The sequence below is a fragment of the Rhincodon typus genome, chromosome 36, assembly GCF_021869965.1.
Source record: "Rhincodon typus isolate 14 chromosome 36, sRhiTyp1.1, whole genome shotgun sequence".
NCBI classification, from domain to species: Eukaryota; Metazoa; Chordata; class Chondrichthyes; order Orectolobiformes; family Rhincodontidae; genus Rhincodon; species Rhincodon typus.
In genome coordinates, this window is record NC_063367.1 from 17,910,304 (window position 1) to 17,935,777 (window position 25,474).

The 25,474-nt window shown below is 41.1% G+C and overlaps 1 protein-coding gene across 1 annotated transcript in view; it reads right to left on the minus strand.

Moving 5' to 3' along the window:
* LOC109939100 (S phase cyclin A-associated protein in the endoplasmic reticulum-like) overlaps nt 1–25,328 on the minus strand; it is a 53,965-nt gene extending 28,637 nt beyond the window's left edge. Inside the window, exons 1-3 of the mRNA XM_048617049.1 lie at nt 25,267–25,328; nt 19,959–20,196; nt 16,856–17,005 (exon numbers count right to left, since the gene is read on the minus strand). Coding sequence (XP_048473006.1) covers nt 16,856–17,005; nt 19,959–20,196; nt 25,267–25,328 — 450 coding nt within the window. The remainder of the gene's footprint in view (nt 1–16,855; nt 17,006–19,958; nt 20,197–25,266) is intronic.
* Nucleotides 25,329–25,474: the final 146 nt, after the last annotated feature.

Consider the following 25,474-nt stretch of genomic DNA (forward strand, 5'->3'; position numbering starts at 1 on the left):
CTCAACAGGTCTGGCAGCATCTATGGCGAGGAAGCAGAGTTAAAGTTGCACATCCAGTGAAAACAAAAAAATAACCAAAAAATTAAAAGGGAGAAAATAAGCTTTGAGGGTGAACTGGCAAGCAATATAAAACTGGACAGGAAGAGCTTTTTTTTTAAGAAAAAACAAACAAAAAAAATATATATATATGAGAGGGGCTAAAGTGAAACAAAAGGTCTTTTTGAAAATGAGGTTAGGGAAATAATAATGGCAGGAAATGGCAGAGGAGTTGAATAAATACTTTGCAGCAGCTTTCACGGTAAAGCACACTAAAAGTATTCCAAAAATTCAAAATCAAGGGGCAAAAGATGGGAGAAGATAAACAGTTACTATCACTGGATATAAAATAATAGGGAAACAAATAGGGCTAAAGACAAGACAGACCCATGGACCTGATGGGTTGCATCCTTAGATATTATAGGAAATAGCTAGAGAGATATTAGATGCACTGCTTCTACGAATTTTTAAATTCTGGAAAAGTTCCAGAAGATTGGAAAATCGGTAATAATTCAAATTAATTTTACTTCAAAATAGGAGACAAAAGATAGGTAACACTAGGCCATAAAATTGGGAGAGGTGATGGCCTAATGGTATTATTGCTAGACTATTGCTAATTCAGAGACCCAGGTAATGTTCTGGGGATCTTGTGTCAAATTCTGCCATGGCAGATGGTAGCATTTGAATTCAATAAAGAATTTGGAATTAAGAGTCAAACAATGATGATGAAACCATTGTTGATTGTCAGGAAAAACCCATCTGATTCACGAACGTCCATTATGGAAGGAAATCTCCTGTCCTTACTTGATCTGGCCTACATATGACTGCAGACCAACAGCAATGCGGTTGACTCTGAACTGTCCTCTGGGAAATTATGGGATGGAGAATAAATGCTGGCTTAGTCAGAGATGCCCACATCCTGTTAGCAAATTGAAAAATAAAGTGCTCGAGAAACTCAGCAGGTTTGGGAGCATCTGCGGAAAGAGAAACCGAGAAGTTCCAGTTCAAAAGATAATGAAATTGCCAGACCTGCTGAAATTTTCCAGCACTTACTGTTTTAATTTCAGATTTTCAGCATTTGGAGTATTTTGTTTTTATAACAATAGCCAGTAAGTTTAACATGTGTCATTGGGAAATGTTAGAGTCTATTATAAAGAATTTTACAGTAGAGCATTTAAAAGTGTATAACAGAATGAAGTACAGTCAGCTCTGGTTTAATGAAGGGCAAAACATGCATGACAAAATTTATTACAATTCTTTGAAGAGTTAACAAACAGGATAGATAAAGGGGTATCATCAGATGCAATATATTTAGACTTCCAAAAGACATTTGATAATATACCATTATTCAGCTACTAAATAAGATAACAGCCCATGGTGTTGGGGTTAGTGCGTTATCACAGTCAGAGGATTGGCAAACTAACAGAAGGCAGAGTTGGGATAAAGGGGCATTTTCAAAATGGCAACCTTTAAAATAGTGGAATGCCACAGGTTGAGATTAAGGATAACATTATGGTTGTACTTAGTGAGGATATTCCTTGGAGAAGATCCAATGAAGTTACATGGGTGGAGCTCAGAAATAAGAAAGGGATGATCACCTTTTTGAGATTGTACTATTGGCCCCGAATAGTCACTGGAAAATTGAGAAGCAAATATGTAAGGAGATTTCAGATATCTGTAAGAAGAATAGGGTTGTAATGGTAGGGGATTTTAACTTTCCAAACATAGATGGAACTGCCATAGTGTTAAGGGCTTGGAGGAGAGGAATTTATTCAGTGTGTACAAGAAAATTTTCCTCTTCAATATGAGGATTTACTTACTTGAGAAGGAGCAAAACTTGATTTTCTCTTGGAAAATAAGGCAGGGCAAATGACTGAGGTGTCTTTGGAGCAATGATCATAATTCTATTAGCTTTAAAATAGTTATGGAAACAACAGACCTGATCTAAAAGTTAAGTTGCTGAATTGAGGTAAGGCCTATTTTGATGGTATTAGACAAGAACTTTCAAAAGTTGATTGGTGGAGATTATTCACATGTAAATGGAAGGTTGGAAAATGGGAGGCCTTCAAAAAATGAGATAAAGAGTTCAGAGACAGCATCTTCCTATTAGTGTGAAGGGCAAGGCTGGTAGGCACAGGGAATGATGGATAACTAGAATAATTGATGCTCTGGACAAGAAAAAGGGGGTAAATGTCAGTTTTGACAGCTGGGATCAAGCGAATCCCCAGAGGAGTACAAGGGCAGTAACAGTATACTTTAAGAGGTAAATCATGAAGGCATAAAGGGGACACGAGATAGCTTTAGCAAACAGGGTTAAGGAGAATCTAAAGAGATTCTACAAATACATTGAGGGAAAAAGAGAAATTAGGGAGAGAATAGGGGCCCTTAAAGATCAACATGGCTGTCTATGTGTGGAATCACAGGAGATGGGGGAGACACTAAATGAACATTTCGTGCCAGTATTTACTATGGAGAAGGACATGGATGCTAGGGAACTTGGGGAAATAAAGTGTGATGTCTTGGAAAGTGTCCATATTTCAGAAGTTGTAGTGCTGGAGGTCTTAAAATGCATAAAGGTAGATGAATACGCGGGATCTGATCAGGTGTATCCCAGAACTTTGTGGGAAACTAGGGAAAAGATTGCTGGACTCCTTGCTGAGATATTTGTATCATCGATAGCCACGGGTGATGTGCCCCAAGACTTGAGGGTGGCTATTATGGTGCCATTAATTAAGAAAGGAGGTAAGGAAAAGCCAGGGAACTATGGGCCAGTGAGCCTGACGTCAATAGCGGTTAAGTTGTCAGAGGGGCTTTTCAATATGGCTTTGTGTGTGTGCTTAGATAAATGTGAAGTGTTGCATTTTGGTAAGGCAAATCAGGAAGGACTTATACACTTAATGGAGGGGTCCAAACAGAGAGACCTTGGGTTGCAGGTTCATGCTAAATTATCCACAGAGTCCAGGGTTGTGTAGGTCAGTTGGATTAGCCATGGGAAATGCAGGGTTACAGGGTTAGGATAGGGGGGTGCGTCTGGGTGGGATGCTCTTTGGAGAGCTGGTGGGACTTGTTGGGCCAAATGGTCTGTTTCCACACTGTAGCGATTCTGTTATGATGTTTATACACTGAATATAAATATTCATTTTGCTGTCTGGGTTTATGATTGATTATTCTTGCCTCAGTCTGTTCTGATGGGAACAGTAGCAAAGAAACAGGGAGAATCCTGGAATTAGTTTCTATATAGTCGCCAGAAAAGTCTGATTGTGATCTGGGAGTTCTGCACTGAAGAATTATATATGTTGCAACTTGTTCTTTAGTGGGTAACTGTTCTAAGACATACTGCCAAAGCTGATAGTTAACAAATTCTAAAGCAAACAAGATGAAAAGGAAACAAGAAGTTAAATTTTCCCTTAAGTTGTTATCTGAAAGATCAAGGGAAATTTATAATCAAAGCAGTTGTAATCGACGTTGAATCTATCAATGGTAGACCTAAACTACCTATTGGAATAGTAAAACAACCAGTGAGTGAAGCAACGTAAAACCTAAATTATAAAAGGCAGAAGGGAACTAGAAGTACTTACGTGTTTGTGTTTCCCTCAACTTATAATTTTCTTTTTCCGCTGAACTCATGTGACATATATTTATACAGAAACTTATACAGAATTTGTAGCAAAGAAAAAAACCACTTGGCCTTACTGTCCTTTGCCAGCGTTAATCTTCCAAATGGGCCTCCTCCTGCTCTACTTCATTTAATCCTACGCGGGTGTGGGTCTGGGTGGAAACCTATTCGGAGGGTCGGTCCATACTCGATGGGCTGAATGGCCTCTATCTGCACTATAGAGATTCTATTAACATGACCAGCATACATTCAGCAGCATCTTGCTTCTGGCTGTAGACATGTTGCAGCAGCATTTCAACTACTGGTGTCTCTGCCCAAACCCACCTATGACCACAGTCTCTGCTTTCCACTCGGCAACTTGTCAAACATCAGCGGTTAATGGTTGGTTAGACATATTCCAGGCATGTACTTTTCCAATCAGAGCTTTATTTCAACTTTTGCATCGCACAACTTCAATCACATGGATTACTTGTTCCCTACCCAGTCAAGTGTTCATTCAATTATCCCTTATTCAATACAACTGACTGGCTGACGGTTAACTCCAGGTTTCCTTTTACAGCAAACAAGTCCACAATGAACTATACTCCAAGCATCTTAAGAGTTTTAGAACTGCACCCTCATGAACATGAACATCTGAAAATGGGTCCCCAAAATATCAAGAGACAACACAGCGTGGAGCTGGAGGAACACAGCAGGCCAGGCAGCATCAGAGGAGCAGGAAAGTTGACGTTTCGGGTCAGGTCCCTTCTTCAGAAATGGGAAGGGGGATGGGAGCTGTCAAATAAATAGAGAGAGAGGGGGTTGGGGCTGAGGAAGCTAGGTGGGATGGTGATAGGTGAGTGCACATATGGAGTGGTGGGGATTGGTCAGTGGGATGGGTGGGGCAGATAGGTGGGAGAGGAGATGGACAGGTTGTGTTAGGTCAAGGAGGTGGGGATGGGAGGGAGGGTAGGACATGGGATGAGGCCAGGGGTTGGGAGATTTTAAAACTGGTGAATTCCATGTTTAGGCCATCAGGCCTTGAATCTGCCTTTACCCCCTGTTCCAGGAACTCCCCACAGGAGACCACACATGGCCTCCACTTCCTCCAAGACTTCCAATTCCCTGGTCCCCAACACCTCATCTTCACTATGGACATCCAATCCCTGTACACTTGTATCCCCAACGCAGATGGCCTAAAAGCCCTCCGCTTCTTCCTCTCCCATAGGCCCAACCTGTCCCCCTCCATTGACACCTTCATCTACTTAACAGAACTTGTCCTTACCCTGAACAATGTCTCCTTTAACTCCTCCCACTTCCTACAGACTAAGTGGTGGCCATGGGCACCTGCATAGACCCAAGCTATGCAGGCCTCTTCGTAGGATATGTGGAACAGTCCCTCTTCCGCTGCTACACTGACATTATCCCCCATCAGCTCCTCCTCCGCTACATCGATGACTGAATCGGCGCTGCCTCGTGCTACCATGAGGAGCTTAAACAGTTCATCAACTTTACTAACACCTTTCACATCAACCTCAAATTCACCTAGACCATCTCTGATACCTCCCTCTCTTTCCTGGACCTCTCTGTCTTCATGTCTGGTAACCGCCACAACAGTGACATCCATTTCAAGCCCACCGACTCCCATAGCTACCTGGGCTACACCTCCTCTCATCCACCCTCAATGCGATCCCCTTATCCCAATTCATCCGCCTCCACCACATCTGCTCCCAAGATGAGGCGTTCCATTCCCAAACATCCCAGATGTCCTATTTCAAGGACTGCAACTTTCCCCTCTCCGTTGATCAAAAATACCCTCGATCGCACCTCGTGCATTATCCGCACTTCTGCCCTCAAGCCCCCCCCGCCAACAAAAATAAAGACAGAATTCCCCTTGTCCTCATGTATCACCCCCAAAACCTCTGTATTCAGCGTTTCATTCTCTACCACATCCGCCACCTACAATCCGACCCCACGACCAAAGAGATATTTTCCTCCCCAACCCTATTTGCCTTTCGTAGGGACCGCTCACTCTACGACTCCCTCATCCACTACACATTCCCTATGAACCTCACCACACCCGGCACCTTTCCCTGCAACTGCAGGAAGTGCTACACCTGCCCCTACACCTCCCCCCTCACCTCCATTCGAGGCCCAAAGCAAACCTTTCAAATCAGACAGAGGTTCACTTGTACATCTGCCAACTTGGTCTACTGATTCCACTGCTCCCAATGTGGCCTTCTCTACATCGGTGAGACCAAGCATAGACTTGGAGAATGTTTTGTACAGCATCTGCACTCTGTACGCGAAAAATGACAACACCTTCCGGTCGTCAACCATTTTAACAGCCCCTCCCATTCCCTGGGTGACATGCCCATCCTGGGCCTCCTCCGATGCCACAATGACACCACCTGTAAACTGGAGGAGCAACACTTCATATTCCACCTCGGGAACCTACAGCCCGATGGCCTAAACCTGGAATTCACCAGTTTTAAAATCTCCCCACCCCAGGCCTCATCCCATGTCCAACCCTCCCTCTCATGCCTGCCTCTTTGAACCTGACTTAACCTGTCCATCTTCTCTCCCATCTATCTGCCCTACCCACTCCACTGACCAATCCCCACCACTCCATACGTGCACTCACCCATCACCAGCCCCATCCCTCCTCTCTCTATTTATTTCCCAGCTCCCTTCCCCCTCCCCATTTCTGAAGAAGGGCCCTGACCTGAAACGTCAACTTTCCTGCTCCTCTGATGTTGCCTGGCCTGTTGTGTTCCTCCAGCTCCACACTGTCTCTGACTCCAGAATCTGCAGTTCTTGCTATCCCCAAAATGATCAAGATCAGAGGAAACATTATCCAAAAATTAAATCCAAGCACTAGCTGGGGATTCAAGGTATTTAGTCTTTATACTGTGACCTTGTTATCTCCAGCTGAAAAGTTTTATGTGTGGTCAGAAAGCAGCCACAGAAAACACTTGGGCTCTGTTCTCAAAAAATCAAATCAAATAAAATAATCAACACCTGTAACAATGGCTTCCAGTCCCAACTAATACTTCACCTCTTGAAATGCATCAGAAGGTAAAAACACTGAAAGAGTTTGACTGCAAGGACATCAACCCAGAATTATCAATTCACCAAGACCTTCAGAAACTATCAAACATGCAACTCAAATCGTCCAAGCCTTCGAGTTCTGTGAATGCTTGGAGTTGCAGCTTTTGACGAAAAGGAAAAATGGAGCAATGTCTGGGTTGACACCAATATCACAACGATGATCCGGTGAGCGATCTGGCAGTCAAACTTTCAGGGGTCCACCTCCTGCAATACAGTACACTCAAAGGGATCCACAATCTCCATACACAAACATCATTGCTCCTCCACAAATGGAAAGTCAAAGAAAAGCCCAATAGGCCACTGCAGTCACCCAGATCAGTTCAGTTCAATACACTGAACTAGTATGGCCAAGTCTGTTGTAGCATTCAGGCAATCCACTGAATGAGGTGCTCAGACTCGACTGCTTAACAAACAAAGACTTGTAAAGCTGCAAGATCTCACAATGCAAGAAGGAGAACCACAATCTTCTATTTCTTTCTCTCGCACTGACTTGTTTAGCTTCTCTTATAAGTCATTTATAATATTCACCTCAACTATTCTACACAGTGGCAAATTGCAGAATGTCACCACTTCAGGAAAAAGAATTTTCTGCTGGCTTTCAGGATGATTTTATTAGTGACTCTCACATTAATAGCCCCTAGTTTTGAACTCCTTCATATGTAGAAATACCTTCTCCGCATCTATCTACCTTATCAAGGCCATTCACAATTTTAAATACCTCTTAGATCTCTTGTCAGTCCTCCCTTTCCCAGAGTAAAGAACACCAGACTACTGAGTAATTTTTGATCATTTCAACAAGCAACAGCTGGTACTTCACCAATGATTGAGTAGACAGGGGGTAATTTGCTCAGATTGGTGGAAGTGGGTTTGAGGTTGAGTGGGGTGTGCTCCAATTTGGGGGAAACACACTCCCTCTTACTTCCTCAGCTACATCTGTTCAGGCCTGCTTGGTTGGGAGACATGGTCCTCTCTTTCCTGTCCTTGAGTGTGCTCATCTCACTTCAGTTACCTAGATTCTGTAGCAGGCACTCTAGACAAGACAAGACAGAGTCAGAGAAGAAAAACTTAGAAGTTAGGGGTCAGCCTTGTTGGATCTCCTCTTCACTCCTAGGTGTCTGCCGCCAAAAATTCCAAATGATGAATGTTACAATGGTATGACTAAATTAAATATTCATATGACCAGTGATGGCACAGTTTTGCATGAGCTAGCTGGGTGCTCGGTCATCAGAATACAGATTTGCACCACAATCTTCTTCTTCAGTTAGGATCTTACCTGACAAATGGTAGACATCGTTATAAAGGCTATCAGGAGCTCTACACGATAGGTTTGTATCCTTCAAAATCCAGTTCTGCTTTTCCCAACTCAAATCCTGACGACCTTATCAGGTTGGATGGAATTTAAATCAGTTTTCAGCATTAACTCTTTATGACTATTAGTGAGCTCTTCTGAAGTGAGGCACTTTTCCTTTTAATTAGAAATAGTTCCTTCAACAGATGGATGTTTTGTCTCATCCTTCCTCCTTAAGTGGCTGGGAATCCTAAAGGCTGACTGACCATTAATTGGTTTGCTCTACTAAAGAGCAACCCCAAAGCACATACATCAATCAAAGGAACGATTTGTGAACCTGAAAATGGTCATGTGACTGTTTCAAGGAACTAAGTTAATAAGATTCTACCCACAGTAACTACGTTAGTTAACTGTGGAGGGTAACAAATCTAAATATGACATTACCCAGTCTCCTGATGCAATTCCCACTTTGAAGCAACAGTCATCGGAGAATCCCGCCTGAACATTACATTCCTGAGCCCAAAGCCAGAGGCCAATATCGTATCCCACCTACAATCCTACAGCTGAGCTTTGCTACTTCAGGACAGACCATGAGGGACTAAAGACTTTTTGGTTTCTGCATGTCTTTAAAAGCAACAATCTGCTCCCTTTTGACTTTCAATTCATTTCTACAACGAGTTATAGTTAAATGCAACAGTGGAATAACAAAAGCAATACAGCAGAACTGAAATCAATACTTGACAAGTAGAATGTGAAACAAAAACAGAAATTGCTGGAAAAGCTCAGCAGGTCTGGCAGCATCTGTGAATTCAAATTAGAGTTAACGTTTCAGGTCCGGTGACCCTTCCTCAGAATGTTCTGCTGAACCTTTCCAGCAATTTCTGATTATCAGCATGCGCCGTTTTTTTGGTTATTTTCTAAGTAGAAATGTGATGCTGTCTCTGCCGAGAAAATATATTTCAATATGGGGGATTATTGTATGTCAGGAATTACACTGCCACATTACACTTCTGCTCAGTTCAAAACACAAATTTGAGCTGTTTTTACATGTTGTCATTGAAAGAGATGTACAATGAAGAAATAGAGAGTTACAAGTGGATGCAAATATATACCTACAGCTGCAAACTTCAATTATTTTCTTCCAAAGAAACATGCCAAAAAAATTAAGTTTCAAGCAATTAAGACCAAGAATTTCAAAGTGTTCAAAGGAGATGTGTTGAAAGTTGACTACTTGTATCTGCAGGTCATAATGCAATTATTAAAGACAGGTTCTCTGCTGCACCCACATCTCCAATTCTGTCATCATGTGTACATTCAACACAGCAGCTGTCCAAATTGATGCCTAGCAATTAGTTAAAGTCAAAAACTTGCAGTTTCTTTATCATTTGGCAAATGCTAAGGCTTCCTGGTGACCATACCCCAAATCTTTCTCTATGATAATATAATTGGACAACCACCACCCACCCCCCCCAACTCCTCCTCCCAGAAAATTAGTGGTGTCAATATTAATGTATTAATTGGAAGGCATCAGGATTATAAGTTGTGACACAGGCATGGGTTATGGGCTTTGGGTATGAGAGACAAAGAAGAATGTGGCCTTTCGTTTTGGAGAAATAGCAGCAAATCAGGATACCAATAAAGTTTAAGTTCTGCACTATTAAAATGGATTAACTTGAGTACTGTATGTGTCAAAACTTGCATTGTCAGGTATTAACAGATAGAATACTGAAGTCAAATTTTTATTTGCTTAAAAAATTGTATTTACATATTTCATACCATGCGCTTCCAACATTACAGACTTTCTTCAATCTGTTCCTACAGAAATTGTGTTCAATCAACCTGTTTGGACACGTTGTAACACATCTCTGGGGTGAGATGTGAACCTGAACCTTCAGGCCCAGAGACAATACAGTGTGGAGCTGGAGGAACGCAACAAGGCAGGCAGCATCACAGGAGCAGGAAAATTTTGGGTCGGGACCTTTCTTCACAAATAGGGAGGGAGAAGGGAGCTGGGAAATAAATAGAGAGAGGAGGGGTGGGATGGTGATAGGTGAGTGCAGGTAGGGAGTGGTGGGGATTGCTCAGTGAGGTGAGAGGGGCGGATAGGTGGGAGAAGATAGGCAGGTCGTGTCAGGTCAAGGAGACGGGGATGAAAGAGGGCGTTGGACATGGGATGAGGCTGGGGGTGGGGAGATTTTAAAATGGGTGAAATCTATGTTTAGGCCAATGGGCTGTAGGGTCCCAAGGCAGAAAATTAGGTGTTGCTCCTCTAGTTTGTGGTGGTGTCATTGTGGCACTGGAGGAGGCCCAGGATGGACACGTCACCAAGTGAGTTAAAATGGCTGGCAACCAAAAGGTGTTGACATTTGTTGCATACAGAGCGCAGATGCTCTACAAAACAGTCTCCGAGTCTATGTTTGGTCTCACCAATGTAGAGAAGGCCACATCGGGAGCAATGGATACAGTAGACCAAGTTGGCGGGTGTACAGCTGAACCCCTCCGGATATGAAAGGTGTGCTTTGGGCCTTGAATGGAGGTGAGGGGGGAGGTGTAGGAGCAGGTGTAGCACTTTCTGCAGGGTGTGGTGGGGTTAGTGGGGAGTGTGGAGCAATCAAGGGAGTTGTAGAGTCAGTGGTCCCTATGAAAGACAAATAGGGGTGGGGAGGGAAATATCTCTTTGGTTGTAGGTGGCGGAAGTGGCGGATAATGATACGCTGGATGCGGAGGTTTATGGGACATGATATGTGAGGACAAGGGGAATTCTGTCTTTATTTTTGTTGGGGGATGGGGCTTGAGGGCAGAAGTGCAGGAAATGGAAGTGATGCGGTTGAGGGCATTTTTGATCATCATTCTTGAAATAGGAGGACATCTGGGATGTCTGGGAGTGGAATGTTCCATCTTGGGGGCAGACGTGGTGGACGAATTGGTAGTAGGGGATTGCATTCTTACAGGAGGGTGGGTGAGAGGCGGTATAATTCAGGTAGCTATGGGAGTTGGTGGGCTTGAAATAGATGTCAGTGTTGAGGCGGTTACCAGAGATGAAGACAGAGAGGTCCAGGAAGGGGAGGGAGGTATCACAGATGGCCCAGGTGAATTTGAGGTTGGTGTGAAAGGTGTTAGTAAAGTTGATGAACTGTTCAAGCTCCTCATGGTAGCACGAAGCAGCGCCGCTCCAGTCATCAATGTAGCGGAGGAAGATGCCGGTGACAGTGTAACAGTAGAAAAGGGACTGTTCCACATATCCTACGAAGAGGCAGGCACAGCTTGGGCCTGAGCGGGTACCCATGGCCATCCCTTTAGTCTGTAGGAACTGGGAGGAGTTAAAGGAGAAGTTGTTCAGGGTAACGACGAGTTTGGTTAAGTGGATGAGGGTGTCGGTGCAGGGAGACTAGTTGGGCCTGCAGGAGAGGAAGAAGCGGAGGGCTTTTAGGCCATCCGCGTGGGGATTGCAAGTGTACAGGGATTGGATGTCCATAGTGAAGATGAGGTGTTGGGGGTCAGGGAATTTAAAGTCTTGCAGAGGGCGTGCCTGGTATCCCGGAAGTAGGTGGAGAGTTCCTGAACCAGGGGGCAAAAGACAGATTCAAGGTAAGCAGAGATGAGTTCAGTGAGTCAGCAGCAGTCAGAGACAGTGGGTCGGCCAGCGCAGTCAGATTTGTAGATTTGTGGATTTAGGGAAGGAGACAGAAACGGGTCGGGTCGGGTCGGGGAATGATGAGGTTGAAGGCTCCGAGTGGGAGGTCACCTGAGAGTCCCTACCTGCATTCACCTATCACCATCACACCTACCTTCCCCAACCCCAGCCCCATCCCTCCTCTCTCTATTTATTTCCCATCTCCCTTCCCCCTCCCTATTTCTGAAGAAGGGTCCCAAACCGAAACTTCAATTTTCCTGCTCCTCTGATGCTGCCTGGCCTGCTGTGTTCCTCCAGCTCCGCACTGTATTGCGTCTGACTCCAGCATCTGCAATTCTTGCTATTTTCTGGCCCAGAGGTTGGGACCCTACCTCTGGGTCACAAGACCTCAGCTTACAGCAACAAAAACAAAGGTGAGTCCCCAAATAACAGCCTACAACTGAATACAATTAACATCCAATTGATATATAATTAACAATCTGCTGGAAACAGCACATAATCTAAATAGAAATTAGACATTAAATGAGGCTGTGAATTCATTGGCAATTTCCAACATCTGAGTGGTAAGAGGGATCTGCTCACTTTAAGTAGGAAAATATATAATTTTTTTTTAAGAAGTTTAACCTCATGTAGCAGAATACTTGTGCTTGTAGAGATTTGACTTCAGTTGTATTATTACTTCTTTTGTCAAGTACTGGATTTGACTGTCGCACATATGGAATTTCTTAAATTTCATTGAAAGCCATTGCAACACCAGAACCTGAAGATGAGGCAAACCAAGTTTTATCTCATCCCAATTTCCACCCTAACTGAGACTCCACTGTATTAACACGCAAGATATTTATTTGGGGTTAGGTAATTTTTAAGAAAAAGGGCATTTCCACCAATTTGTTTTTGTCATTAGCCCGTCAAGAAACAGGGGAGATGATCGCCTAGTGGTATTGTTGCTGGACTGTTAGCCCAGAGACCCAGGTATTGTTCTGAGGACCTGGGTTCAAATCCCACTAAGGCAATGGTGGAATTTGAATTCAATAAAAATCTTGAATAAGGAGTCTAATGATGACTATGAAACCATTCTCAACTGTCAGGAAAAACACATCTGGTTCACTAATGCTCTTTAAAGCCGGAAACTGCAGTCCTTACCCGGTCTGGCCTACATGTGATTCCAGACCCACAGTAATGTGGTTGACTCTTAACTGCCCCTAATGGGGATGGGCATAAATACTGCCTAGCCAGAGATGCTCACATCCCATGAATAAATTAAAAAATGCTCTGCTGATGCACAAAGCTGACAGCAATTGATCAACAGCTCATTTAAAATTGTCCTTACAATAATGGCTGCTTATAATAATGGGATCTATAACAAAACATGATTGTCATAGTCTAGTCTCCAATTTTGATTAGTGGGCAACAATTCTCATTACAAGAGTTGGGTCAAAGGGCCTGTTTCCATGCTGTAGGACTATTTAAGTGAGAAGATGCCAGAAACCTGGGCAACTGCTCTTCAAAGAACATTGCGCGAAATATTAGATGAAGGTCCTTTCTGTCCTCTTGAGTAGACAAAGATCCCCTGTACTCTTTATAAGATGGAGAATGTAGAATTCTTCTAGTGGCCTGACCAACATCTAACCCTCAACAAATATTAACCAGAAAGAAGAATATCTGGTCATTCTTCTCAATGTTACTTATGAAACTTTGATTGCATAAATGTCACTTGTCACCTATCATGCCAAGTCTGAGCGCTGTCTTGGTCTTGCTGTGTGCAGACAGACTACTTCAGTGGCAACTGTACTGTAGGTCATACAATCAACTGTGAACATCACCACTGCTGAGCTTATGCTTGAGCAGGGCCTGGGGCATTGTGGGTTGCTCAATGGTGTTACAAACAGGCAGTCCAAAATGTACAATTCTTTTTGAACTGCGTTGAAAACAAAGCAAAAAATATGCCTCCAATCTTTTGGGACAGCAGCTAACCATGTCAGGACCGATGACCCCGCACAACATGAAATGGCTTACCTAACATCAGCCTCCACCTCAATACTGCACTCCCTGAGCCGTAAGAGCAATATATACATGCCATTTGGGCGGCACAGTGGTTAGCACTGCTGCCTCACAGCTCCAGGTTTGATTTCACACTTGGGCGACCATTTGTGTGGAGTTTGCATTTTCCTCCTGTTTGTGTGGGTTTCCTCCAGGTGCCCTGGTTTCCTTCCACAGTCCAAAGATGTGCAGGTTAGGTGGATTGGCCATGCTAAATTTCCCATAATGTCCAGGTATGTGCAGGCTAGGTGGATTAACCATGTGAGATGCAGGGTTATAGGGATAGAGTAGTGGGTGGGTCTGGGTGGGATGTTCTTCAGAGGTCAGTGTGAACTCAATGGTCTGCTTCCACACTGTTGGGTTTCTATGATTGGAGTTAGATAATATTAATACCATTTTCAAACTCTGTAGGTAGATTTCCTTTGTTGTGGTTTTCCATGCACTAATGCCTCCAGTATACAGCTTGTTTTAAGCACTCAAAACGGAGGTGCACAATACCTTAAATGGAAAGGTAAAAATGCATAAAACCTGTTAAACTCTTTACAGGAGTGTGCCATAATAATAAAATAAAGAATAGGTGATAGAATGGGTGTCACTGAGTTCAAGGGATGACTTGAACCACTTGAGGGGACATGGACTAAAGATTCGGATGTCAAAAGATCGCTGACCCATGCAAACTAAGATTTGCATCCAGAGTCAATCTGCTGGCTGGAATGTTGATGAAAGTTTATATTCATCAGTGTCCAGAAAGACACAAAGCGACTATTGGGGAGTTACACAGTACAGGCAAAGACGCGTTTATCTTGAGTAGGTTGGAAATAAAAAAAGGCTTCATGTCATTGTTTAACACAGTCTTTTTGAATTTTGTTCATTGGATATGGCTATCACTAGCTGGGTCTGCATTTATTGCCCATCCCTAATAATGAGAGGGCATTTAAGAGTCAACCACTTTGCAGTGGGTCTGGAGTCATGTGTGGGCCAGACTAGGCGAGACAATAATGAGTTAAACAGGTTTATATAATAACCAATAATGGTTACATAGTCAATATTAGGCTGGATGTTTTTAAATTCCAGACATTATATAGAGTTCAAATTTTATCATCTGCAATTGTGGGATTTGAAATTAATGTCCCCAGTGTATTAATTGTCCAGTGACTTTACGACTAAGCCACGACCTTCCATTTTCTTATATACCTTTAATCTAGATGACGCAAACCATACATTACGTGGATATTTGTCCAACTGAAAAGAAACCTTAGAAGTCTAGAGAAAACTCCACACAATAAAAATGACATCCAATCCAATACAACACAATCAGAGATAAATTCAGTCATTTGCTCCATCTTACTACATCCAAGCAGGGAAGATCCCAAAGTCAAACAAAATCAGAAATCGCTAGAGAAACTTAGCAGGTCTGGCAGCATGTGTTGAGACAAAGTAGAGTTAACGTTTTGGATCCAAGTGAGGGGACTCTGTGTAGAGTCCAGTCTGTGTGGAGTTTGCATGCTCTCCCAGGGTCTGCATGGGTTTCCTCCCACAGTACAAACACAATTACGCCAATGTAAAAAGTAAAGTTATGGGCTAGGTTGGATGCTCTTCAGACAGTCAGTGCAGACTCAATAGGCTGAATGGCCTCCTTCCACACTGCAGGGGAGGATTCTATGACTCTTTTTTAGAACTTTGTTCTGAAGAAGGCTCACTGTTCCCAAATCATTAACCCTGCTTTCTCTACACAGATGCTGCCAGACCTGCTGAGTCCTTTGTTTTATTAAGATCATACAGCTCATTCATTCTTGCACCTAATATTCTTGAAAGGATTTCAGGATTGTCATTGCAACTCCTATTCTTGGAAGTCTCTGCTCTGCGTTGTCATTCACTGAATGAAGAAGAATTTTCACATATTGTTCCAAAAATCTAAGCTCTTTACTAGCTTGAATGTATTCTCCTTGTCCTGCTCTTGCAAGTTAACGTAAACCAGGTTAGCAAATTCACCCAATCTCTGAACATCATTTTAAAAAGAAAAGTCCTGCTAATATGCACCAGGAGAAAAGAAAACATAATAGGCATACCTTCCACCTTCATACGCAAGGAAACAAAATCATGCTTTCTTTGTCAGAACTGTTATTTTCTGTTTTACATGTTTTTTTAAGTCAAGGATCTTGGTGTGAGCTCACTACCTCTGAACTACAGTTGAACAGGGATCAGTTTCAGCAAATAGATAATTCATTCTTTAGACCCTTTTTAATAAGTTTCCCAATAATATGCCATTGTAATCTTTTATATTTAAAGCAATGTTTATTGTACATTTTATAAAGTATATTTTCCATTTTTGATATGTCTACCTTTATTAGCAAGTAAATTATAAATAAAAGTTCAATTATAAATAAAAGTTCAATTACAAAGAGGTTTCATCAACATATGTGCATAAAAGTGAAACATCTCAAAAGAATGGTGATAAAATTTTGACATGCATATTTTCTTGTCAGTTTTCTTCGAATATCTGTTTTTGCAGCTGTTCTGACAATGTACTCACAAGAACTGGGAGGGGTTAAAGTGTCAAAAAACTGAATTAATGTCATTGATAACATAAAGGTCTAGAGTGATGCATAGCCAGAAGTCTTAGTGTTAATCAAGTCCCATTATTCACACTGTGATGATATTCAGTAACTTTTTAAGACCACAAGATGTCGGAACAGTAGTAGGCCATTCAGCCCATCAAGTTTGTTCCACCATTCAATGAAATGGCTATTCAGAACAAAGCAAGAGAAACATGCGTTTAAATGACACCATATTTTGATAGAAAATTCTTCATGTACCATACTTTGGGATATTCTGAATCATAAAACATGCATAAATACAGATATTCCCAAAGAAGTAAAGATGAAACCTCGGGTTTATGCAAAAGTTCCTGACAGGAGTTGGGATTTTTTGTTTTCCAATCTCTTTATAGAATAGAATAATCATCTTAAGGAAATTATGAACATTTTAAAAAAAAATGTAAGGAGAAATCACAGCAAAACAATTAGCTCATTGAAGCAAACTAGTTAAAACTGCCACAGCAATCTTTTGGAAAACTGGTATTTTACCACTTGATGGGGAAGGTTGTTGCTCTTTTCTTTTGAGCTTTTACTGCTCTGTAATTATCGCTTACCTGATTGTCAGGATGGTTTACAGTGAAATAGCCCACGCAGACGATGACCTCATGCAGCAGGTCCTCACAGGTATGATGGTAACAGTACCACAGTAGTGAGCTGACAATGTGGCGGAATGCCAGAGACAGGCCCTCAGCGCCACACACAGCCTATCAGAATAAAAAAAGTATGAGCGACTGAGAAGGGGGTGTAGAAGGGTAATGTATAGAAAGACAGAGAGAGGGAATAAAGAAAGATTAAATCAAGCTCCATTCCAACTGAATAAGGTATTGTGTATATGTTTGTGAATGATTCATAAGTAGTTCAACCACACACATTCCACACCAACACATAGCAACATAGGAAATAAAAGGAACAGACCATTCAACCCCTTGAGCATATTCTGTCACACACCTATATTGTGGCTGATTTTCTACCTCAAAGCCGTTTTCCTACACTATCCACATATCCATTGATGTCTTTAGTATCTTAATTTGGCAATTAGAGAAGCACGATTGTTATTTATCTGCTTAGTTAACTTTTATTTTTCTGTTAAGCTCTTTCTTTTCTCTCTTAATTTTTCCTATTCTCCTCCCACCTTTTGAAAGCACCAATTCTTGCTGGGGTATGGTTCTATGGGCAGTGGTTGCTATCCAAAAGCTTCCCGAGTAGTGATTCTTTATATGTATGCTACTATTCAAGTAACGTAATTGCATTTAATTATGTCTACACCAAATTCTTGCATGTGTGATACCTCTCAAAAGCAACAGAATAACCACCGAAAAACAATTAGGTAAAATAACTTGATGGACAATGTTTTGCAGCTGAGAGGTGTTCAAGCCAATAGTTCTCCTCTGATTTGTCTCATCTATCTCAGCAAAGACTAGGAATAAAGCCAGGGCTTTTTGGATACAAATGAATCAGTGCCACACCAATACTTCAATAGTTTGTAGGTATTTCATAACTAACTCAAAAGGAATACTCTCTTTTTAATTCAATTTACTACAGCAACAATGTGCACTTTTATAGAAGCTCAAACTTCAAGCCTTCAAAAGTGCTTCACAAAAATGCAGTGGTGGGGAGGTGGGTAACAAGAATAGGAGGACATTTGGGGAAGCTGTTTCAATGAACTGTCAAAAAGTTAGGGAACCTCTTAAGGGGGTGATAGTTAAATCAAGGTAACATGGGAAGAGGTGGATGCACGACTGACTACTGAGGTGGAAGAGAAGGAACTGTATGGGCTGACACAGTCAATAAGTACGTAAAATACACCAGCACCGTTACCATTGCTCTACATATTATCCATAGAAGAAAAGTATTATGTTAACATATGCTCTGTATCTTGCATATCATACCACACACATAAATCTAGTAAAAAAACATTTTGGCATAACTGAAAGTAACTGAAACAGTCAGAAATAGGTAACATTTTTCTATAAGAGAAAATGTGTGGTGTGCAGGCAATGTGTGGACCACTGGATTTCTTGGGATGTGGATGGTGTTCACCTTATTATTACTGTAGGTCACCTGTGCATTTAAAAAGTAGTATGCTTCTTTGCATCTAAAAGCCAAGTATAAAGATGTCAGGATTCACTGAGACTGAAATATTACTGTTGAAAACATACTACAAATGATTCTTCCTGTCAGCCATCTTAATGAGTAGTAGCAATTTTACATTTATTTGATAGCAGGCTGCAAGGGCTCAAGTGGCCCTATTACAGTTTTTGCACAACATAGTGTGTCTAAACAAGCACAGCACTACAAAGAAGGAGAAAGCAATACAGGGAGAACATTTTGGAAGGCAAAGTAGAGACAGACAAAGTTGAAGAGATTTTACAAGGTTTCAGGAGGCAGGATGAAGATAATGAAACAGAGTGGTTCTGTTGCAGAATTCTAGAGGACAGGTATGCTGTGAATGAAGTACTGTGCATCAATATGAAATACAGTTTGGGTGTAATGAGGAAGCATCAAACAAAAATTTGCAGGATGTACTATATAAAACTGGAAGTTGCTCAACAGATTTGAGGAGGAGGAGTAGAACAATGTTCTTTCAAGTTGATTTCTGCGGCATAGGGAACTCAGCAGAGATTGGCTAACAGCCATCCTACTGGACTTCAGAAACTTGGTTAAGACACAAATGTGGCTATACACAATAAGGAAAAAACCTTTTATTCATCAGGTATCTTATTCCTTTAGCACCATTTTTTGGACTGATTATGCAAGATATTTTTGTAAGAGAAATGGTACAAAATTATATTTTGGAATCTCTCTAAGTAATGAAATAACAATTCTGATGCAAATTGTTTATTATCCAATGTTTAATGTTGGAGAGTGCAGCTTCATTACTCACTCAATGCATTGGCTCACATTTTAATTGCTCCTATCCACCCTGTGCTTTGACACAGTGCCCTAAGTTTAATTCTTAATGAAAGCATGAAGGCAGAGGTCTTGAATATTTGCACACAGAGGACACCTGCTCTTTGATGATCCTGGGCCTCCTCAGAGTTCCAACTCTAGCTGTAATATCTACTTTGTTATCCAAAGATTGAACAGGAGCAGCATTTTCAAATCTCCACGTTATCAAAGTGGTTATAGGTTACACTAAGAAATGTTAGGATTTCTTCAGTGAAAAGCAACTAAATCATTCAAGCATTTATTTGAATGAGTAGAGGGATCCAAATTAGGAACAAGGGTGAGTCAATGGAGTTCAGGAACAGATCACCCAGATCTGTGTGAACAGAGTTGAAGGGTTGAAACACCTACCAAATGCACTTTACTGCAAGAGTGATACAAGATGCATCAATTTGTGCACTTTTCCCCTTGCTCCTTTATGGTTACGGAAGCTGATCAGAGGATCTAAGTCACTAGCAGAACAGCTACTGTAGTATAGTATGAAACTGAACATGTTTGACATGCGCAGTTCAGCACAACACCTAATGGTTTATATACACAGATTCATCTAATTTCTGGAACTTTCCTAGAACAATTAGCTTCTTCCACTCCAGATATACACAGAGACTTAATGAAGAGGAAACATCCAAGCTACAGAAATGATCATTGTTTCTTGTACTGAAATAATATTTTTCTTGACCTGCAATTCATAACTAACAAAACTCATCTCACCTGAAAAGTGGGAAGGTCCAAAAATGCAAAACTGTTAAGAAAGCGAAGACTCTGGATTGCGACGTGAATGGTGTGCTGTGGGTAGGTTTCTGCAGGTGCTGAAGTGTTATGGTCTGGGATTATACCGTGCAGGAGGATGCAGTAAAGCATGTTGAGAACGCCCACCAGCTCAGTAGATTGCAGTGCTGCAATCAGACCTGTGGGGTCCTGCCTCTTGTTCTCAAATATACCTTGTGACCTGCGAAAACAACAGGTAAACCATCAGGGTAAAAGTGCTCGTGTCCCAGGGAATTACAATGCCTCATAGATCCTAAGCTTTGAGTGGTTACAAAATTACATTGCACAGAGGGTACTCAACCTGTTCTGGAGATCCTAAACTGGTTCTAGTCTACTGCTCTTTCTTCACATCTCTTCAACAGTTCTCAATTATCTATATTCAAATCCATTTTTGAAAGCTGTTGTTAGATTGGTTTCCATCATATTTTCAGACAGTGTGTTCCAAATCTTAAATTGTGTTATATAAAAAAGATCTCAACTATACTGAACAGGTTATGAAATGGTTTTAAGCTCCTATCAACAGATTTTGTATGATGTTGCTTGGACACGGTGCTAACTGAAACTGGACATCTATTCAAGATGAGATACCACCTCCATCAGAAAGACTTAGATTGCTTTGCCATTATACTTACTGCAGCAAATCTCTAGTTCAATGCAAAGCAGAGTTTTAAAATTTCAATTTTAACACAGTTCCATTTTAAAAGGGCTAAAGGAATATTAAAATTTAACCAATATTTGGAGGCCGACAAGGAGAAATTAACATTGTAATGTGGATTTGCTAGCTCCGCGTCACAGTTATAGACTAAATTATAATGGTCCCATGACTGAAGCAGGGCAATAGTACAACGAATGCATTTGGTACAAAATAGATGTTAGGGCGAGGCAGTGGATACCGTATGCACTTGTGTAAAAGTCAAGTTTCTGACAAAATCTTCAGCCAAAGAAGTTGGGCTCAACTTATACACAAGTAATATCGTGGAGGGGTTGAAATATCCTGATCTCTAGCTGTTTTCAACAGCACATCAGCTGACCACAGAGTTGCCAAGTTGGGGACTGTTCCCACCAACTCCACCTCCATAATAAGCACAAAAGAGCCATAAAATATTTTTTGCTATTGAATTTTATCCATAAAATAATAACCTTGATGTAGAAAAATAGTCTCTTCATAACATTGGGACACAATCCATGGCCACCTTTGAAATCTACAATTTTCTTGCTTATTTCAGCACGAAGATTTGAATAAATCAAGGAGTTAGAATAGGTCATTTTAAGGAGCCTATTAGGAGCAGGAAAGAGATGAAGCCAGGAGAGTTCCAGTGCAACATCTACGAATGCTCTGCACCAACAGTGAAACAGGCAGGGAGAAATAATAAATCCATTATCAGTGGACTTTATTGAGATATACGGCTGGAGGAGATTGCAGAAATACCACAGAGTGAAAGCATAGAGATTTTTCTGAATGTAACATGCATTACAAACACTGTATTGCATTTCTTCACCTATTGTCTCCTGTACTGTTTCATTGGCATCCACAGGCCTAAGGTAATTTATCCAAGAGACCATCTTTCATTTGTAGTTATTTTTAATCTATCTGTTTGGATATGTTATGATACGCCTTCAGGATAGGAACTTGAACACCGACCTTCAGGCCCAGAAGTAAGGACTCTACCATTGCACAACAGCTCTGATCTTTCCCTTATATCCTGAGCAGTAGCACTCTATACTGCTTTAAAGTAAATAACAAACATGTCCATGTGCACATAATTATACATCATATGTAAATAAGTGATACAGCCCAAAAAGCCCGTGTTGGTGTTTATCCTATGCATGTGCAATAGTCCTAGTCAGTGCCTACTGACTTTCACATCTCTTTATTTCCCTTTCCATCAGTCACCAACTGGATAAATTCTTAAATATTGATATAGTACCTGTTTCAATCACCAACTAGAAATGCGCTTTCCCACTGCGGTCACTGGATAGTGACCAGGAGCAGTGACCATGGGACACTATCTCAAGCTATAGTTTTTCAATCATTGCCGCTGTTGAACATTTCCTGTTTAAATGGGAAAACTTGTTTACATCATAGATCAAGTCTACCAAATAAACCACATTTTCAAATTTTTCTTGGATGTCACAAGATCCACTGTTTTGTTTTTGTTCTGACGAAATGAACAAGGAGCACAGTTGCTCTTTTAGGAAGGTGAACAGCCTGAATAAGTCAAATTCCTTCAAATGCCTCACTCAGTGCCACTTGCAAAGTCAGTTAGCATTCATCTGTTTCCAGTGGAGCCATGAAGGATCGGGGTCAACACTTGATGCCACTCACACAGCCTTTGCTTCAGATCGGCGTGTCTGAGTATGTTTCATGAGCTTCAAATGGGAATTTATGTTTGTTTAATATCAGCTTGCCATAATAACAGGGTTGGAGTGATAGAAAACCACTGTGGAATTAGCTTCTAAAAAAATGTTAAATACAAAGACTTGCATTTAAAGAAAGAACACGTGCTTATATAATGTCTTTCATAAATAAAGGACATCCCAAAGCACTTTAGAGCCAATTAAGTCTGTCTGATGTGGAGTCACTGTTGTGATAAAAGAAACACAGCAGCTAACTTAAAAACAGAAAGGTCTCACAAACAGCAATATGAATACAACCTGATAATCAGTTTTTTAAAAATGATGTCGATTGAAGGATAAACATCGATTGGAACACTGGGGACAAACTCCCCGCTTCTTTGTTGAAATAGTATCCATGGGCCCTTTACGTTCACCTGGGAGGGCAGTCTGAGCCCTTCAGAAGCAAGTGCAAACTTCAAAGTGCAGCATTCCCTCAATGCTGTAGGGGCCGTGTTTTATGGTCAAATCTGTCAACAACTACCATCTCAACTCGATTGAAGAAGGTTTATTCTAGTGATGCAGTGGGGGGCTGCTGATGCTCAGGGAACTGTACCCTAGCAAAAATGAACACCTCTGGGAGACATGGGGAGAAAGCTATAAACCAAGAGCTTTCATATGGAAGGTTGCTAGTCCGATACAACAGGTGAAGAACAATCACTAGGAATGAAATCATTCTCCTTCCAACTACATTTTGATTTAGACCCCTCCTTCTCTCCCTACTTTTTCCTCACCTTTGGTGGTCTGCATTGCTCTCAAAGGGCTTTGTATGTAAATTAATCATTGGAGAGCACAGGTGATTTACTGGTAGTCATTAACAGATGAAATGAAATAACATGGATAATTTGGGGATGGGGAGAAAAAATATTTAGTTGTGTGTAAGTGTTATGAAAACATGAAGGCTCTTGTGTGCAGTGGCAGTGTCCCCCTGCCTCTGAGTCAGGAGGTCTGGGTTCAAGTCCCACCTGATGCTGAGGAGCGTCATAACACAACTGAACAGGTTAATTACAAATACTAGGAATGAAAACATGCTTGCATAGGAGCTATCTCTAGCATGGGCACTATAACTGGTAATTCTCGAGAGATAGACCAAAGCAAAAATTTAGTTCTGGCAACATCCAACCAAGGAAACGGTGTACATGTGTGCGCGTGCGTGTAGAGGTGGAGGGATGGAGGTCTACAGGGGGACCACAACCTGAATGGCAGAGGCAAAGGAAAAAAAACTTTCCTTGAACTATATTATCAATACTATCATGTCATAGCAGAGGCAAACTTTGTATAAAATTGGCCAAAATAAATACACAAGTGTCAAAGCCAACTTCTTGACAGATACGATTTGCCTTAAGACCCAACTCAATATTTAATAGATTTCTTGATTACACAGTGGTCTCTGGTGAAGTACCAGGTTGGGCATGAATTTTGATTAAGCCATATGCCAGTCAGGAAAGGAGGGAAGAAAAACTGAGAAAAAAATCTGTATGGTATGATGCATTTATTAAAAGAGAATCCAACGAATCACTTTGATAGAAGGGAATCTAAACTTGGGGTTCCATAGATAGTTACGCACCAATCAAAAGCAGCATTTATTGTTTACACAGTTGAAACCTCAGATTAGATTACATAATAATGAATTCCGGGTCTTTCATCCTCCATATAAATTGAAGGTTGAGGTTACATTACTGACTTGCAATTAATCCCATGTATCCATTTATCCTTGTGATGTAAATCAAGTGCACCCCTCAATCAGTAATCACTTCCAGATATTCAATATTCTCCAAGTAATTTCAGCTACTCAGAACAATTAGAATACCAGTCAATAAAAAGCATGTAAAACATTAACAATTGACCCCCAGTGGCTTTAATCTACATACTGGGATGGATATGCCAGTGCAAGTAAGATAAACCCTGATTATCAAGACTTCCACTATAATGCAAGTTTCACTGACTGCTGCAATGTGAAGTACCACAATTACTGTATTAACTATCCCATTTTTAAAAAAAGAAAGAAAACTATTTTTAAAGTTTAAAATTCTTTTAAGGACAGTGGTTGTCCTTTGTTCATCTCTTGTTATGATGTACCAGAGGTCAGTTTTATTTTAACACATGAGCCCAGCCCAGTGAATGTCAGCAAGCTATTTGACTGAGACAGCCACCACAAACTCTTGTCATTGTCTAAAGTTCACAGAATATTTATGGCCAGCATAGACAGATGCTAATATTTCCCTCCTGATGTGGGTGTTGAGGCTAATTGTTGCGCCTCTGTTGCTGTCCAAACTTAATAAATCAACCTTCGTGTCAGTTTCGCTTTGTTTAACGTCAGCTTTATCTACTGGGACATCAGAAGAGTCAGTTCTGGATAGTTTATCATAGCTAAAGTTGATAATTGAGTGATGCAAAATACAATCACCAATGTGGGAACAGCAGAATGTTGATAAAGAGATGACATGAAACTAGCTACTTATATTGTTATGAGTGGAGGTCAAGCTCAAAACACAAATACACACAAAAAAAAGAAAGCTGTAACACTGCTTAAGCTTAACTCATAACTTTCCACCTGCAGTGCGAAGGGTGGAATTCAGGTTAACCTTTGGGGTTGGAGTGTTGTTTGTGTAGAACTGAAGTCAAAAATTATTGTGGCTGCTTCAGCGTCTTATACGTTGCTGTTTTTCCCTGCACCTTATCTTAATATCAAGATTACAGAGGATGCACTTCACAGAAAAAAAGCCATTCAGCTCAAGTGGTCCTTGCCAGTATTTGCACTCCACATGGGTGTCTTTTCACATTATCAGTACTACCTTCTCTTCCTTCGTCCCTCATGATTATCTAACTTCTTCTTAAATGTGCCATTGCTATTTACTTCAGCTTCTCCACACGGTAATGAGTTTCATATTCGAATAATTCTGTGCGTAAAAAATTCATATTTAATTCATTATTGATTATTTCATTTCTGGACCCTGGTTTTGGTCTTCTGCACAAGTAACTTCTAATTCACATTTATCTTATCAAACCCTGACACAACTTTTAAGACCTCTATCAGGTAATCCCCAAAAGAAAAGAAACGCAGC